Below are 18178 nucleotides of genomic sequence, written 5' to 3'. Positions count from 1 at the left end.
ACAGCTTCGACATGCAGCACTCCTGCAGCCAATGGGAGAAGCTTCATCTCCGTGGAGTGGCATGTACCGGGGGGAAGAGGGCTTATTAAGTTCACTTGTTAATTAGCTGTTTTGTGTACCCAGGCATCTGTGCCATGCACGCAGCGAAGGAAAAAAAGTAAGGTCAAGACAAGAAAGAAAAGAGAAAACATTCGAAGGAGATTTATGAAACTCACCCAACCCTAATATCTGTGCTCAAATATATCACCTCTGTATCATACGGGATCGCATTCTTCTGCATCGCATACACAATATTCTCATCCGTTACTGCCTCCGCAATCTGCTCGTCCCGACGCACACTCGAAACAGACGATGATGACGGCCGGGAAATATGTCTGCTGCGCCGCACATCTGCCCGTTTCCTCCGCGGCACGGCCGCCATGGCAAATTTCCTCGACTTCTCCGACCGGTTGACAATGAATACGTCCCAGTGGAATGGCTTGCCGACTTCGACACTGGATGGTCCCGAGAAGGAGATGGTCACGCCTAAATCGGTAGCAGATGTGTAGCCGGATCGTCGATTCGTGGTTAGTGCTGCTGCGCTGGGGTTAAGGGCTGTTGTTGGCGTTGTACCACCACCGCCACTGCCACTGGCACTTTGACTCGGCGTCATGGGAAGGCTGGCAGGGCGGTTGTTTCGTTGGAGAACTTGGCTAGGCGCGCCGAAGGACGGGTTGAGAGGCAGGGAGAAGTCGACGTTGGTGCGCCATTTCATAGATATCTTGGGTTGGCATTCACCTGATGCGCATATTGTTGCCTCTAGGGAGATATCTAAAGCGTAAACGACCGCGGTGGTGGATGAGGCTCCCTCCATTCCATGCAACGGCGTGAGTTTATATACAAATGTCACATCATCTCGTGGACGGCAGGTTACTGGAAGAGCATATCCGTGATCAGAGGTCAAGCTTTCGACCTGGCCGTCGAAGAGGGTTACATCCGTTTTCTCCAGTATGACGTCGAAATTCGTAAAAGGGGTAACTTCAAAGTCAAGGCTAGCGATTGTCGTGGGTTTTCCGGAATAGGTATTGAGGCGCGAATACCGGATTCGCGAACTGGCAATAGGTATGATACGGAGGGGTCTCTGGGCTATCTGTTGCACACGGTATGATGATGCATCTTGCTGAACGGTTGGAACCACCCTTAACAGTCTCGACGCGGGGAGGAATGGCTGTGGCTTAGACTGGTCGGGAGGGCCGTTTTTTGCAAGGGACTGAAAAACGTTCACAGACCCCGGTATGCCGCTTGGTAGGTACTCATCTTCGTAATCTCCAGATGAAGCATCCAACGGGTTTAAGGTTGCAGAGGCACTAAACACAACAGATGGATGCTGGAGCCGGAGTCGTGGGCGACCTTCAATGAACCTTTATTAGCACACCAATACATTTAATTTTCAATTCTCTCTTTATTCTCTGCTCATCTCCGAAAAAGTAATCCAAGCTGCACTGACTGAGAAAGGTGTCCAATTTCCATATGACATAGACATAGTTTACTACATCCTCCGCGTTTTCGACTTCATTGACAATCACCAGCGGGTCCTCGTCATCACTCACTGTGCCAGAAAATATAACGTCTCTAGCTTGTTGTTGTTGCGCGCCTTCGCTCTCGCCGTCCTCGACATTAATTCCATTGGCTGCATATGCCTCCACTTGGACCGTCAATCGGGATAGCTGAGTTTTCAGGGCATGCTCCGAGCAGTTCGTAAGGCGTAGAACGATATATACAGGGAGAAGTTCATCTATTCAACAATATATCTGAGAATGAGTAAGACTCTTGCATTGCAGCTAGCATTGGAAGGGAGGGGTTAAGTGGTGCAGAGGTTGAAGCTGAACAAACCAAAGAACAGGAGAGAGCGCTGGCGGATTGTAGGGAGGAGCGATGAGGAGTCTTCGATATCTTCTTGACTTGAAGCCTGTAGAGCATCTTCGAGATTGACCTGGGTGGCATAGGGGACTATTGTGTCCAACACTGCGCCATGCAGGAATTCCTCAGGGGCCATATTATTGTATGCAGGTTGTCAAAGTACTAATGCTCGGGACGGGCCAGCAGCACAGACATAATCATGGCCCAGCACTGGTAAGCAAACACTCGTTATCTCGAAACATTGCTGAAGTGGTGAATAATGATGTTGAACAATCTTCGTCAATTAACTCATAAATTCATAGCTATTAACATACCAGCGGTTGACCAAAATGAAGATGCTAGTTAGGAGTAAATTAAACTCTCAGCGTCTATGGTCTCTGCACCCAGCCCTAGTTATTTTTCTGGCACCCATTTTGCATCCCGAGTTGTTGCTCAGTCGCTGCATTGTCCCTTCCTTCATCCAGGAGAGCAGTAGACGGTGGAAGGCTACCCCTCATATATAGCGGTTCGCCTTACCTGAGCTATGAATGTCATGAACGGCATGCCAGCGCCGCCTGCGCTGTGGCAGGAAGCTAGAAATTCCGATGGTAGAGTCTACTACTATAATGTCCAGACCAAGGCAACCCAGTGGACAAAACCACTGGAGCTTATGACTCCTGCAGAGGTTAGCAGATTTTGAATATTATTATCCATTACCCGTACTCAGTTTACTGACGCATATTCAAACTCAACAGCGTGCATTGGCAAACCAGCCATGGAAGGAATATACCGCCGAGGGTGGCCGGAAGTATTGGTACAATACGGAGACGAAACAGAGCTCATGGGAGATGCCTGAGGTCTATAAAACAGCCCTTGCCCAGCAACCTCCTCAACGACCTATTCCTGCGTAAGACTTAACCTCTTCCTTCCCAATTTCATTGCGCCTCGTCTAACTATATCAATTCCAATTCTAGTGCTCCAACCTTCGTTGCAGGTGGCACTGCAGCCTTTCCTACCTACCCCCAACAACGTGAACGAGATGACCACGACCGGGGTGCGTCGGATCGACGTGGCGACTACGGGCCTCCTGATACCAACGGCATGGTGGCAAGATCTACGGTTGGCGCCCAGCAGACTGAGCCAGAATATCCTAGTTTCGAAGAGGCCGAAGCTGCTTTTATGAAGCTACTACGACGGAGCAATGTACAGCCAGAATGGACGTGGGAACAGACAATGCGATTGATCATCAAGGATCCGCAATATCGTTCATTAAGGGACCCAAGGGAGCGCAAGGCGGCGTTTGAGAAATATGCCCTTGAGGTTCGCATGCAGGAAAAGGACCGCGCCAAAGAGAGACTGGCTAAACTCCGTGCGGATTTTGGTACCATGCTGAGAAGTCACCCGGAGATCAAGCACTTCTCGCGTTGGAAGACTATCCGGCCTATTATAGAAGGCGAAACGATATTTAGATCCACGAGTGATGAGAATGAGAGACGGCAGCTGTTCGAGGAGTATGTCATTGAGCTTAAGAAGGAGAATTCCGAACGGGAAGCTGCTGCTCGCAAGGCTGCCAAGGAAGACCTGGCGGATATTCTTAACGCTTTGGAACTGGAGCCATATACTAGATGGGCCGAGGCGCAGGGGATTATCCAGTCGAATGAAAGGGTTAAGAATGATGATAAATTCAAAGCCCTGACGAAATCGGATATTCTAACTGCATTTGAGAACCATATCAAATCCCTAGAGCGAACCTTCAATGACACTCGCCAGCAGCAAAAAGCCAAAAAGGCCAGACGAGAGCGCAAGAACAGAGAGCAATTTATAGAGTTGCTAGAAGAACTTAGGAAAGATGGAAAGATCAAGGCTGGCAGCAAGTGGATGAATATTCTGCCCGTAATCGAGGGTGACCCCCGTTATATCGCTATGCTAGGTCAGCCAGGTTCAACGCCTCTTGATCTGTTCTGGGACGTTGTGGAAGAAGAGGAGAGAGCCCTGAGAGGCCCCAGAAACGATGTTTTGGATGTTTTGGATGTAAGTTATCCCTGCCTTCCCCTTGAGCGAATGTCCTTTTTTACGTTACTTACCTTAACACTGTGGGCAGGATACTCGTTACGAAGTTACACCAAAAACCACTTTCGAAGAATTCAGTGAGGTCATGGCTACCGACCGCCGCACTGCAAGAATTGATCGCGACACCTTGCAGTTGATCTTTGACCGCGTCAGAGAGAAAGTCCTCCGGCGCAGCGAAGACGAGAAGCATGCAGCAGATCGCCATCAACGCCGGGCCATCGATTCCCTCCGCTCACGCATCAAGCATCTGGAACCACCTGTCCGCGCCTCCGACACCTGGGACCAAGTGAAACCTCGTATCGAAAAACTAGATGAATACCGCACACTCGAGACGGACGACTTGCGTCGCATCGCCTTCGATAAAGTCATCCGCCGCCTCAAAGACAAAGAAGAAGACGCAGAACGCGAGCGGGATCGCGCCAGCAGTCGTCGTGAACATTACGATCGTTCAGATCGCTCAGATCGTGACCGAGGCCGCGATCGCGATGCACACAATGGCAGCCACGGGTACCGCAGTGAGCGACGCAGAGGCGCGAGCCCTAGCCGCCTCAGCCACACACCAGAACCGGACGCCTACGAAGCGGACCGGCGCAAAGCACAAGCCGACCGCGAGAGATCCTACCGGAAAGCCAGTGGACTCTCCCCACCGCCCGGACGGGAGCGAGACCGCGAACGTGATCGCGATCGCGATCGCGACGGGGCCAGGGATAGAGATAGAGACCGCGACCGGGACCGAGAGCGGGATAGGCCCAGCAGCCGTCCACTGCTTAGCCACTATGACCGCGACCGGCGTGAGAGGGAGGATGAGCGTGAGCGGCTGTATCGATCCCGCGCGGACCCGAGGAGTAGTCGGGACGAGTTGGATTATGGCGGTGGCAACAGTGGTGCTACTGGCGACTCGGCGGCGCGGAGTACCACGGGAACGGTTACTAGTGAACGCAGGCGGCGTAGGGATAGTGAGACGGATAGCATTGGAAGTCGGAGCGCGAAGCGGTATAGGAGGGATGGGGCAGTGGAGGGCGGCGGGCGGGGGTCTAGGAGGGATAGGGATAGAGATAGAGATAGAGAGCGAAGAGCGGAGCGGGAGCGGGAGCGGGAGCGACGGCGAGAGCGAAAGAGTAAGGGCAGTGCATTCCGGTAGTGAGGAAGGGGAGATTGAGGAGGAGTGACGAGTTATGATTGTAATGCTGCGGAGGGAAGGGAGTGCGGGAAGGGAGTTTATTGCGCGATACGATTTAAGTTAAGAGGGGAATTTCATTTATGTTAGCTAGGATAGGGGCTGATTTGTCGGGAGGAGAGGGTGTTAAAGCTGAACAAGCATGATGTTCGTTGTAAACCCACAGGTGTCTTGGTGTGCAAAATTGGAGAAATATTTCTCCATGTCTGATGTTTTGAAGGGGCTGAGCAAGATTTGATATTCTTCCGAGTACTCTGACACTACCTTTTGATGGGGGCTACATACATGCATTATCTTCTTCTGTTATTGAGTGCATCTGTAAACAAGAACTGTTTGTACTAGAAAACTCCCGAGATACACTCAGATAGATGTCATAGTCTCTGACAATAATAATAGTAATAATAACAGGCATTGTCATCAACTGCCCTTAGAATATACAGCAAGCACATATTGCATTTTTCCAACCAATTTCTAAGGTAGAAATACGTTTTTGCTTCTTAGTTTTGCAGGCATGATAAATATTAACTAATTATTTAATGAGTGGATGATTGAATGAAATGTGAATGTGTGGAGAGTGATGCCTTTTTCGCTTTTCTTTTCTTTTCTTTTCTTTTCTTTTCTGTTTTTGTTGAATTTTCTTCCTCCAGCGGGTCAGCGAAAGTAAAGGAATGGACAAAGGCTATCTACACATGTAGCTAAGTTCAAAGCTGCCCCCAGAGTTCCAAGTTTCCCCCCATTCCTCTCTTGAAATGGGGATTCCTCTTATACAGAACTGGCCCTGCATAGTGCGAGTCAGTAAGTAGGGAGGATGCAGGGCAACTGCGACATCGACAACGCTTCATGTAGCTTCGGCGGGAAGTACCTTTGTTTCGGGGTCCTTTGAAGAAAAACGGGCTGTGTCATGTCTGAGAATGGAGAATCCGACTAGCAAATTTTGTCTTGAAACGGAAGCGTCAGAAAGGGTAGCACCGCCAGACAAAGTAATGGAGGGATTTGCTAAGTAGTTTGAAAATAAATGAAAAAAGAAAGACAAAATGGGGGCAAGAATCAAACAAGAAAAATTTTATGCGTGGAGGATAGAAAGGTAACAACAAAGAGGAGTGAAATTAATCACTCGTCACGTAAATGGTCAGAAAAGCAGAAGAAACATAAGAAAGGGTGGGTATATTCAGCAGTTTTGTTTAGGTAACTTCTCCGTCCTTTTGTTTTATGCTGACGATCAGCTTATTCCCTCCGAATGTAAATCCAGATTGACGGAGAAAATTTCCTCAAATCCCGATCTGTCGTATTTGTAAATGTAAAACCATTACTCCACAGCCCTACTACCACCCATTTCTGTATCGTAGGATGTAGCGATTCCACTAGCCGATGTGTCGAGGGGCGGGAACCATAGGAAATGAAGATTGCCTCAAAGAAAAATTCCCTCTGCACTGAAGCGTTCTGAACTCGGGCTTGACAATAAAGTAGGGGAGCGACAAGAATACGGCCACTCGGGGAGGATCCAAACAAAGTGCTACCGTTCTCAGCAGGCTCTATTGTCGTCATCATCATCGTCCTCATCAGCTGATGACTCCTCATCAGGAAGACCTGGGGAGCTGCGTCCGCCCTTTCGGCGACCAGCGCTTTTGCTAACGCCGGAAAATGCTAGCACATCAACGCCGTTTTTACCCAAGTGCCGTTTACGTTGTCGTCGTCGCCGCTTGTGGGGACCATCACGGTCATGATCTCGTGGGATGCCCTTTTCAACTCTCTTCTTCCAGGAAGAACTGGTTTCGAAAGTAAATTAGCAAACCATGAGGGGGGAGGAGGTGGATAGAGGAAGGTCGGGGAAAATAAACAAGGGAACTTACATAATTTCCGTTTAATTTCTGTTCTTGGTCAAGTTGGCTATGGTGCTTGTTGATTCGTGGCCGGTAACTGTTTGGATCGCGACGGAAGGTCACGTCCAGATTTTTCAAGAATTTGTTGCATCCGGTCAAAAGGGACTCCGGGGTATTGGCTTTGGCATCGACGGATGGCTTACCATCGAAGACGATAACACGGTCAGCAAGATAGGTTGCCATGATGAAATCGTGCTCGACGATAAAAGCCGTTTTCTTGGTATGCATGATGAAACGCTTGATGACTCGTGCAGCGACGATACGCTGCTCAGAGTCCAAGTAGGCGCTGGGTTCATCAATTACATAGATATCAGCTGGGATGCCAAGAGCGAGAACTATAGCAACACGTTGCAATTCACCACCGGAAAGGTTTTGGACTTCCTGGTCGATGAAGTCATCAATATTGAGCGGCTTATAGACGTCGGTCTGGAACTGAGGAGACAAGAAAGCTGCTTTTATGCGCTTGAAGAACAATTGTCGAACAGTACCCTGGAATTTAGGTGTGATTTTCTGTGGTTTCATGCTGATGTTCATAGGCGGGACGGATGTGCGGCCATCTGGTTTCTCCGCTCCAGCAAGCATTTTGCAAAATGTTGTTTTCCCGGTCCCGTTCTCTCCCATCATTACAATGATTTCAGAATCGGTGAATTTCCCAGGCTCGATGGTGAGATGAAAGCTACCCAAGGTCTTTTCCATCTTTGGGTAGCTAAAAGCTCTGCCTTTGTCGGCTATGAAGTCGTCCCCAGCTTCCGCGATACGGAAGGTAAGGGATTCTTCGCGGAATCGCAAGTTCTCTGTGGGGATGTGCCCATCCAAGAAAATGTTGATGCCTTCCCGAACCGAAGAAGGAAGAGTGACGACACCATACACAGCTGGCCGGCCATAGAGTACGCAAATAAAATCGGAAAGGTAATCCAGGACAGACAAATCGTGCTCAACTACAATGACGTAGTCGTCTGGTCGGAGAAGTTCTCTGATAATACGAGCCGCGCTAAGACGTTGCTTGACATCCAGGTAGGACGATGGCTCGTCGAACATGTATCTAATGGATGTTAATTGCCCATCTAAATGCACCAACAAAATGGAGAACAGGTCTTACACATCAGCTTGCTGGACGCAGACAAGGGCAATGGCAAAGCGTTGAAGTTCTCCACCAGACAGGAGACCAATATCTCTATCCTTGACTTGGTTGAGTTCTATGGAGCAGCTTGATTAGGAACCTTAATGCACAACGGGATGAAAAGCAAGTGACAACGAACCAAGCTCTTTCATGATATGCTCCATATTGTCCATTTGGGAGCGTGCTTTGATAAGCGGCTCCACCTCCTTGACTGGGCCTTTGACTGCCCGGGGAATCTGATCGACGTACTGAGGCTTGACAACGGCTTTCAAATCATCTTCGAGGACTTTGGTAAAGTAATCTAGAGAAGTGTTAGTGGTGGTCCAGTTTGAAAGTCATAAGAAGAAAAAAGGGGGAAAGAAAAAATTCGTTTTGACAAATATCTCACTTTGTAATTCGGAACCACGGAAATATTTCAGGATCTCCTCCCAATCAGGCGGGTTATCGTAACGGCCCAAATTTGGCTTCAACTTTCCACTAAGAATTTTGAGAGCGGTACTCTTGCCAATACCGTTGGTTCCAACCAGACCCAGAACCTGTCCTGGACGGGGCATAGGCAGCCTGTGAAGCTTGAAGCTGTTGGCTGAATACCGATGGGTCACCTGTGTCTCGAGGTTGGTGGGCAGGTTGATGATGTGGATGGCACCAAACGGGCATTTTTTTGGACAAATACCACATCCTATACAGAGGCGTTCCGAAATGAAAGCTATCTTCGATTCAGAGGTGACTTCGATGCAAAGCTTGCCGGAGCGCACGACGGGACAGGACTTCTTGCACTCTTGACGACATTTCTTGGGAGGATATTAGCTTTGTCACCTCGATTGGGGGATTGCACAGAATAGCCTGGAAGATATAAGGAGTGTAGGCCTACCTTGGGTTTGCACTGCAAAAATTACAGAAAATAGTCGATTAGCCATGTGTTGTGATATTTGCCCTGTTCTCTTACTAGGAGAAAAATTGTGGAGGGGTATGGTGGGGTATATTTGCACACCTTGTCCGCATTGACAATGGCGATTCTGGATGACAAACTGTCAGTTAGCTGCCCAAGGAACCTTGTGGGGAGTTAGATACTCACCTGGTTAGTTTGTCCGACATGGTGAAGTAAATATTTTTAGGTGTTGGTGGAAGTCAAGAAATATATGTGAAGGAAGGGATTTTGTTGCCGGCTATGACAGTAGCAAAAAAAAAGCTATGAAAAATGCCCAAGGTGGGATGGATATGTTACCTCACAAGAAGTAACAACAAAACAAGAATATGACGAATAAAAGCACTACACTAAAGGGAAACAAAAAACCGAGAGAGCGGCAAGAGATTCGGGAGAGGTTGTTGTGAGAAGGTTGGAGGGGATTTTTGGGATCTTGAGATGTGCGATAGTTAAGTACGGATGGTTTTAGTGAGACTCAAATACAGCACATTTCACTGGTTGAACTTATCTCAGCGAGCTCAGACCCTCTATGGCTCCGGTTGCAGCAGCCTGACACTAAACTACTTTAGTTACAAGTCATGTGCTCAGAGCAATCCTCGCCAGAGGGTCTGGGAAGAAACGGTTCATCCTTCTGTGGAGATTGTTGAGATTTTCATAGATTCTTCAAATTGTTCAACTTTGACTTTCAATTACACAATCATCATACATATTTGATATTTGTGAACCACCTTAGCTTGTAGCTAAAGAGAAGAAGAATATAAATATATAATTTTTATATTAAAAAAATCAATATTTAATATAGATGTATCTTGTTGAAAATGGTCACTTTTTTTCTGATTGAAATCAAGTAAATAGCAGATTGTTCCCGTGTTTAAAAAAAAAAAATGAGTTGACTTTGAGGTGATACTTCATATCTAAGAAATGGGAATATGAAAATAAAAATTGATACCATCGTGAGAACATTGATTTTCCTAGGTCCCAAGATGGTACAGAGATGCTGAATAGATGGAGTTGGTTTGGTATTCTCACCCATACCTAAGGTATAGAGCAAATTGTTCCTGTGTTGCTAACAAACTGGAACTGTTTTTTTTCAGACGCTTCGCAGGATAATTGCACATCATGGGATCAAAGACTTATTTGGGTTAGCACATTACCAATTTGAGATTAGCTTGTTTAAAAGAGTGACTAATCATTAAATCAGTATCTTTTGCGCCGGTTAGCGGGGCGCCCAGACCGCCGGACGCCGTCGTCATTGGCCCGCTTCCTGCGCTAGGCCCGTTGAGGCAGCACCGTTGCCGCTTCGGGGATGGCGCGCCCGCTCGCCGCTTTTGCGCCCTCTCACGCCGCTTCAACCGACCTCCTCGATCTATAAAAACCCATCCCGCGCCCTCGCAACGACCACACACTCTCTCCTCCTCTTTTCTCTCCCTCCCTCTTTCTCTCTCCCTCTCGCGCGCGCCTGGATGCACTGCCCCCTTCCCCTCCTTGCAGGGAACCGGTGCCGTCTTACCCGGCCCTCGCCCCTTTTTCGTCCTGCGCCCGCGGAATCGCCGAACGGATGTCTGATGGGCTCGCGGGCTGCTGCTTCATTGGTTTCTGGACCACCCACGCCGCCCCTCGCGGTGGTGTTACTTCGCTTGATCTGAAGTCTGGGCTGCTGGGACATCTACAGCCGTCAGCTGTGTTGTACGGTCGGCGACTGTGAACCGCAGATTGCCAATAGTCTATCTTTCTTTTCTTTTCTTTTTTCTTTTATTTAATTTTTAATTTTTAATTTTTGGGTTGGGAGGTCGAGAGTTTCCGCCCCCGCCTCTCGTTTCCCGTTTTCTTGCGGTTTTATCGGGTTGATCTGTCTCCCGTACTCTGTTGTCTTGGGGTGCCTTTGTCCGTGGAGATCTGTGCGGAAAAGCAACAGGCGAACGATCGATCGAGGCGCACAGGGAAAACCAGCGGGCGAGCCTCCTGGAGCCGGAGAGCTTGCTGAGCCCTGAGTGATGGAGGGTTGCATCGCCGTTTGACCCACCAAGGCAGACTGCCTCATTTCCTTTCCCCAGCCAATAGCAAAATTGCCGCACTTCTTTATTGGTATCGGTGTGCGCCTGCAGGTCGGACCCGGGGGGGTTCGTCAGCATTGCATACTCGACATGTCAAGGTTGGAAGTGGCGATAACCATATGTGATTGGTGCAGGGCGCCGGTTATTGACCTTCAGATGTCTTTCTGATGAGGACGGACGCGTCAGCAGTCTCAGGGAAGATTCAGGGATCAGTGGAATTCGCCCTGTTGCTTCCTCTCCTATGTGGGAGATGGTGGGGAATTTGAAGCCTCTGTGCTGAGAGAATCTATAAAGGGTGGCCGAGCCTCCTACTGAATCACTGGCATTTCGTGATCTGTTTCTCTCGCCCGCGCATGCTCTTCCCAGCAGGCCCAATGCCCACTCTCCTCCCTACTCCCCTGATTCACCTCTGACTCAGAATCTCCTCTCTCAGATCCCCAATCTCCCACTCCCAGATGGCCCTCGCGTTTCATGTGAACAACTTCAAGCTGTGGACGCCACGGCACCCCAAGTTATTCTCACTGCGCAAATGCCTCAATTCTCGCACCCAAGAATCCAGAAAACCCCCTCCCCCAGCCCCAGCCCCGCGTTGTGATGTCTTCCCCAACTCCCTGCTCCCCCCCAACCATGGCCTTCCTTCGAAGCTGCCGGCCGAAGTTTGCGTGTCTATCAGTGGTAATACTCAGCCGTGTGCGCCGTCGAGCTCCCCCTCCCAATCAAGAGAGATGTCTAGACCACCACCCAGTTCGGAGAATCCTCAGCATGGGGTATCATCTCTCTGCAATCTGGCACATCATACCCTGAATTCACATCCCACCCCTGCCAGTGATGTTCAAGCTAATATCTCTGATACGCTGACCGAACTGCCTCCCCTTGGAAGAGGTGCCACAGGGGCTGATTCATCATCGCCAAGCATAATCAGCTCAGATGGTAGCTTAGAAGATTTCTTCAGGCTCCCGGATCTTCAGAACAACATCTTCATTGACTCAGTCATTCTTGCCAACATGTCTTGAGACATTAGTGACTTTCACCAGCCTGTTCAGCAAGGTGATGATCTTGCCAACTGAAAGGTCATTTATCTCTGTTCTGTACCTCCTCTGTCCATGTTCTGTGACACTCTCAATCATTACTGAGGATCCGGAGAGAGGCCTGATGGCTGGAGTAGAAATTCCCAAGCAGTTGATGATACTCACATTCTGAATCATCAGCAGATTCACCCCGCCCGTTGCAGCACTGATGTTGATGTTCCTTGCTCCTGCAGCACAAGTGACGACTTCCTCAGTGATGAACAGTTCAGAGAGCGCAAGTGAGGGCCACAGCAATCAGAAGAATCAGCTGTAAAGCAGCTTCATGTTGCCTCTGCATCATTTATAGAAAGTTCCTACACAGCCCTTCACTTCCATTTCCGGTCACTACCACTCGATGAGCGTCTGCAGTTCCTTTCTTGACTGTTTGAAGGTGCTTTGGCGAGTTGCATGCCCGAATCAGCGCCGGCAATATGGGGAGGAGATGAGAGTGTGCGGCCAGCCGGTCGTTCGGCTCCTCACAAAATTGGAAAAACTGAGCGTGAGCGCGGTGAGGGGAGAAAGGGCCACAGAGACAAGCTGTTGCAATGGCTCCCTGAGGATGACGCACGGCTCCTAAGCATGATGGAGCAGTGCCGACCCTGGCCGGAGATAGAGAGTTGTTTTCCAGGAAGGACGGAATCGGCGCTGCGCCAGCGGGTGTCTACGCTTCGGAAACACGAGAGGGGAATGCGTACAGCTGAACGCGCCGGTGTCACAGCAGCATCTGCCAACCCGGAGGGTAAGATGTAACGCTAATCCATGTACATGAAAGTGATATCTTGATCGATTACAAGGTGGCCTCTCCTAACCATTCATTAACGGCCCTTGGTAGGCAGGTGAGGGCAGCCTTGATTGACAGTGTCTTTATCTTTCTCCTCCAGGAGCAACCCATAACTCGCCACAGGTATATATAACTGGAGAAGCCGAGCCACCTGCTCATCGCACTGCCATGCGTTCCCCTCTTCTACTGTACGCAGCCACAGCCACAGCCGAATGATACCTTCCCTCTTGTCCCCCCACGGTGATCCGCATAGTATCACGGTTGTTGAAAGGTGTGTAAGAGATTTGAAACTCATACATGTATCTGTATATATATTGCGCATTCTGCCTCTTCTAGAATACAGATAGATAGAAGAACAACTAGAATATGCACACAACTGTCACTTGTTTTTACAACAGTTCTATGATTGCTGTTATGACTAATCCATTCTGTGTCCAAGGTGCTTATGTGAGCTGGCACAGTTACGCGACCTGTGCCGACTGATCAGTGTCAGTTACAAACATAGAGCAGCGATCACAGGATCTACTCCTTGTGCCTGGATGTTAATCCCCTGAAGGTTAGATATCAGTCAGCCCATACAATACATAAAAATTGGCTGTCATTTTAATAATCAAAGAATATCTCTTCATGCTGGAAAATGAAAACTTTTGCTGAGTCACCCGAGGTTACGCGTGGATATCCCGATCACGTGCTAATAACTAGTGGTTATATTGAGCATTCTGCCTCGGCTAGAATATACAGAACAGAATAGAATAACAACAATGAACATACTACTATCACTTGTATCTTAACAATTGTATACACAGATGAAGCGGATTTTGCTGTTATTGGCAGCTACTCTTGTTGCGAACTTTGTTGTAGTATTCACCGCGCCGCTGGCAGTCATAAATTTCAGCCGCGCGAGGCTTGGAATATCCCTCAAGGCGCCAATATATTCTGTACACACTTTGCCAATAAATTCTCCGCCACAACTTTCGAATGATTTGAAGTTTGTAACGAAACTGGGCTCAAAACATTGTTGCCTTGAGTTGTAAAATGGCCTAGTTATGTAGACTAATTGGTATGCATTGAGCAGGCTAACTAATATAAACGATACTTATTCATATTCGGTTTCAATCAGAGCTATCGCATCATCATACGCCTTAATAATAGGATCATATAGCCTTTTTGGGTCTTGGGGTGTTCCAACAATAAGTCCTTCCTTCCCATGAGGAAACATCACGCCTCGTATGGTCCTGCAGAGGGGTTTGACGCACTCGAATCCCGGTGGAAACTCCTGTAGAAGGTATTCAAATCCGCTAGCTTCTATGTTGCCTCGTTTATAAGTTGCAATATCCCTGAAGGTGCTACTATACCACTTTTTCAACATGCTGTCTTTCGGCCGATCCTGTCTCTGCCTCTGTAGCTCATCTAGTTTTTCCCAACCATGACAGGCACATTGCCAGATAAGGACGTAGAAGAACGATTCGAGATCATGCCGATAGGTATGGTCGATATTGAGCAGCACCTCGATCGCCATGAACTCCATCGTGCCGGTCTGGTGGCGTGCGCCACTGCGCCCGCTCCCAATTTCCTTGGCAAGATCCAGATCGATTAGCATGCCCGAGTGACCATCCGCCTTGTCTGGATCGGTTATTATTATATTGTTCTCTGAAATATCCCTATGAAGGATGTTCCCATCTAGGTAAAGAGACCTGTGCGCCTTTATTGCATCGCGAAGCGCCATGAGCAGCTCCAAGGGCGATTTGTACTTGTAGATCGGCCGGCCAGCGGGCGATATCACAAGACAGCGGAGGACACGGTTGTCGTAGAGTTCCTCGCCATTCCTGTCGAAGAGACTTGGCTCGTGCGCCGACTGAACAGAGAAAGCTAGTTCTTTCTCCTGCTGAGTGTCACTCGACGGTTGATTAATGAAACGCGATCGTTTGGACGCCTGCACCCCTTTGTCCGGAGATCTGCGTTTCTTGGAAGATGATTTTCGACGAATATCTAAGCGACAGGGTTCGGTGAGCGGCTGAGATTGATGAAATGAGGAGACTGTACTGGGGGGGGCGCTTTTGAAGTCGTGGCGCTTGTCGTCGAAGGTCAGGCCGCTGCGCAGGTTGGCGATGCTGGTGATGGTACTGTGGCCAATGATCCTGGCGACCCCTTGGACATTTTTTTTACTCGCTAGCTTGAGGAGTTCCACCTCTGGGCGCTGCTTGTCCGATACCCACGAGAATTTGACTACGACCTCTCCATCATCTGCGAGAAAACATGTAGTCCCGCGACACACAATGGCACGTTGAAAGGAAAGCATTTCACCCAGCCGCAGCACCGTTTCCTCTGAGGGTCCAGGCCTTTTGACAGTCATCAATTTGATGCCCTCTTCATCCCTAGCAATAAAGGTGTCTAGCCCCAGCTCCTCGTCGCTCATCATGGTGTAGCCCATAAGCACCTGAAAGAACCGTCTCGAGTTCGTATAGACGTCGATGATGCCTGAGCTGTAGGGACCCGAGCGGTCAAACACCCACGCCTCCATCTTGGTCCCGCAGACAGCGAATGCATGGACGAACCGCCGGGTGGGCTGCGCAGCGAAGACCTCACGCACATAGCAGCCTATCTGCAGAAATGTGGCTTTGGTCCCGAGCTTCTCCTCAGGTTTTTTAAGCTCGCCAACCACCAGGATGTCTGTCCAGTCGTGTTTGTTTTGCAAGGGGCTCCCACCCCTAGCTCGCAAAATAAGGTCGACTTGCCGTTCCGCCTGCGAACCAGTAAGATCCGCTTTGCTTGCTGTGGTGTAGTAGATGCTGCGTGATTCCGAGAGAAGGTCTTCTTGAAGACGAAACCACCAGGCGAGGACATTGCCCTGTGTAGGAGGATCGGGAAACTGGGCCCAATTACTGTCACTGTCTGGGTCTAACACACGTCGACAGATGGTATCTGCTTTGTCACTCCAATCCTTCTCCTCAAAGTATTTGTCAAAGAAGCCCTCAACATCTCGAAATGTGCAGCCACATATATCCTCAAAGATTCTTGGATTCACCAACTTACGCGTCTGCTCGGAGCCTTTCTGCGATGATGAGGTGGATTTGACTGGCGTGCTGTCATAGGAGGGTGGGATGCTCATCGGAGGAGTTGATTGAGGGATGTTGTCAATGAGGTTAAATACAGCTTTCCAGATGTCGATGTTCCATTTATCAACATTCTGGATTTCATTGTCTGGGAGCCTTTGGATGACCAGGTGTACTAGAGGCCGGTAGTCATCATATTTGAAAATTCCTTTTGTTTTTTTGAGATGCTCAACTAAGTGTCCTAGATCAGACTCCAATTTCTCATCACCTATCTGTGAGTGAAGGTTACAAGCTGCACCCTCTTTCTGTAAAACAGAGAGGAGTCCCGAAGTCGCTCCCCGATAGAGTTGGTCAAGGCTATCAACAGCGCCATCATAGGAAATTAGAAGTGACTCATAGATTTTTTCAGCTTCCTGAAGCACGCCTTGTAAATGATTGACTGAGCTGGTTAGAGGATGGTTCTTGATAATGGTATACCGTTGGGTTGATGCGAGGCTAACTAGGAGTTGCTGTGATGAATGGGACAGGAAAAAAAATGCAGAATTGTTAGAAAGTTATGATGTATGATACTTGTGAGAGAAGATAGCTGATTAGGAACGATACTGATCAAAGGGTTGATCCGGCTTGGCTCTGATGTGGAAAACGGATCGACCACTGAGCAAGAAACCGGGTGGAGATTAATCCTATTCGATCGCGACGGAAAAATAGGAAGATTGAAATCGTATTTTGAGGAAGGCAGCTATTTGTGGAAGGTGTAAAGCTTGCTTGATTGAAGGATTGCTAGCTCCGTGGCAAGTTATATGGTGAAAGGATTACTAAGCCAGGGCAGTTGACCTGACAGTTCCTTCATATGACTCGTTTCCCATATCTCCCTTTTTGTTTCGGGTTTGCGTCATAGATAAGAAATCGCCGCGGTGACCCACGTGGAGAAACTTGCGGCCCGAGATCAGTCAGACTTGGGCACCAAAATCCAAATCCAACCCTCCTCGACAATAAAAAAAAAAAAATCTTACACAGTCAGTCTTTGCGATGATAAGATAAAAGGGATAAGGCTTTGCGTATCTCCCTTTACAGAAAAACTTCATTTTCGAAGATAGAGCCGGGATTTGGGCAAACAACACGCATTCGGGTGAGTCCAGCAAGTTTTCATGAACCACCTAACTTTCGAGGAACCGAACCCTCAGTGCGCTGATTTCACCTTTACACTCTAGCCTGAAATGAAAAATATTAATGCTGCTGTCTACTCATAGTTCTAATTGTCAGTAATGTGCTATCAGACATACAATACTCCGATTCGCACGGGCGACCCTGCATAAGCGGCTAATCACATAAAATGCAACCACTTAAAGACACTGCCGTTAGGGCGGCATCCAAAGTGAGGTCGAAAGTGAAACGGAGTTCACACCCCAAGTACTCCTGGCTCTATCCTCCCGACTGCGAAAAAGACGTCGAGCCGGTGGTTAAACAATGGCTACAGGTTTGGAAAGCAAGCATACCTTGAATATGAAATATACTAAGAATGAAGTAGGATAAAGTGAATCTCGAGCACGTGTCTCGCCAAATAGGAAAGCCATTTAAAAGCGATCCCTTGGAGAATGTGGTCGAATATTATGCAATCGTCTGGACTGATAGGAGTGGCAAACTTGAAGAGCCATTCCCCGGAAAGCACCTGGTTATTATAGGGTTGGATTATGTGGATGAAAACAATGGCCTTCCTATTTTCAATGATACAAAATCATTAGATCATGGGGAGTATATCGTTATATCAGGAGATGATGATATGATTATGAGCGATAAAGGAGGGGGCATATATTATTTGTTGTGTTGGACATGTCCACTGGTTGCCAATAAATATTTAAGTCTTACATTCGAAGAAATGCTAGCCAATTCATTTACGCATTCCTCCATCCAAAATTCAATCACATCGCCATATTGAAATTGTTCGCTGAGCATGCATAGGCAACCGACTGTTGATGGTTGCCTGCGGAAAGATTCGTCCACCCATCCGACACTCCATACTGTGGCTGCTGTACATCTACTGCAAGTAGTTGCCGACCATTGTCTGTAGAACAAAGATCCGTCCAGCCATCCGACACTCCATATGGTGGCTGCTGTACATCTACTGCAAGTAGTTGCCGACCATTGTTTGTAGAACAAAGATCCGTCCAGCCAT

General features: G+C 48.4%; 6 protein-coding genes across 6 annotated transcripts; 2 read left to right on the top strand and 4 right to left on the bottom strand.

The window, feature by feature from the left end:
- Positions 1-211: 211 nt before the first annotated feature.
- HCAG_03383 (conserved hypothetical protein) lies at positions 212-2035 on the bottom strand (the record flags this gene model as incomplete). Its single annotated transcript, XM_001541236.1, has 3 exons — positions 212-1389; positions 1487-1774; positions 1873-2035. The coding sequence occupies 3 exons, from the start codon at positions 2033-2035 to the stop codon at positions 212-214; spliced, it is 1629 nt and encodes a 542-aa protein (XP_001541286.1).
- Positions 2036-2422: 387 nt separating this feature from the next.
- On the top strand, positions 2423-5089 carry HCAG_03382 (conserved hypothetical protein; the record flags this gene model as incomplete). Its single annotated transcript, XM_001541235.1, has 4 exons — positions 2423-2563; positions 2634-2785; positions 2853-3909; positions 3980-5089. The coding sequence occupies 4 exons, from the start codon at positions 2423-2425 to the stop codon at positions 5087-5089; spliced, it is 2460 nt and encodes an 819-aa protein (XP_001541285.1).
- Positions 5090-6867: 1778 nt separating this feature from the next.
- HCAG_03381 (ATP-binding cassette sub-family E member 1) lies at positions 6868-9758 on the bottom strand (the record flags this gene model as incomplete). Its single annotated transcript, XM_001541234.1, has 9 exons — positions 6868-6891; positions 6976-8047; positions 8105-8201; positions 8265-8426; positions 8514-8804; positions 8881-8992; positions 9117-9177; positions 9400-9482; positions 9744-9758. The coding sequence occupies 9 exons, from the start codon at positions 9756-9758 to the stop codon at positions 6868-6870; spliced, it is 1917 nt and encodes a 638-aa protein (XP_001541284.1).
- Positions 9759-10299: 541 nt separating this feature from the next.
- On the bottom strand, positions 10300-12309 carry HCAG_03380 (predicted protein; the record flags this gene model as incomplete). Its single annotated transcript, XM_001541233.1, has 6 exons — positions 10300-10396; positions 10561-10707; positions 10913-11149; positions 11627-11740; positions 11915-11998; positions 12197-12309. The coding sequence occupies 6 exons, from the start codon at positions 12307-12309 to the stop codon at positions 10300-10302; spliced, it is 792 nt and encodes a 263-aa protein (XP_001541283.1).
- Positions 12310-12579: 270 nt separating this feature from the next.
- HCAG_03379 (predicted protein) lies at positions 12580-13011 on the top strand (the record flags this gene model as incomplete). The annotated part of the gene is made up of 2 exons (XM_001541232.1): positions 12580-12910; positions 13004-13011. The coding sequence occupies 2 exons, from the start codon at positions 12580-12582 to the stop codon at positions 13009-13011; spliced, it is 339 nt and encodes a 112-aa protein (XP_001541282.1).
- Positions 13012-13445: 434 nt separating this feature from the next.
- On the bottom strand, positions 13446-16871 carry HCAG_03378 (predicted protein; the record flags this gene model as incomplete). Its single annotated transcript, XM_001541231.1, has 4 exons — positions 13446-13487; positions 13755-13992; positions 14209-16514; positions 16845-16871. 4 exons carry the CDS (start codon positions 16869-16871, stop codon positions 13446-13448), a joined length of 2613 nt encoding a protein of 870 aa, XP_001541281.1.
- Positions 16872-18178: the final 1307 nt, after the last annotated feature.

This window comes from Histoplasma capsulatum, genomic scaffold (assembly GCF_000149585.1).
Source record: "Histoplasma capsulatum NAm1 scaffold_3 genomic scaffold, whole genome shotgun sequence".
NCBI lineage: Eukaryota > Fungi > Ascomycota > Eurotiomycetes > Onygenales > Ajellomycetaceae > Histoplasma > Histoplasma mississippiense.
The sequence above is the reverse complement of the archived record's forward strand: the minus strand, read 5'-3'. Positions and strand labels throughout refer to the sequence as shown.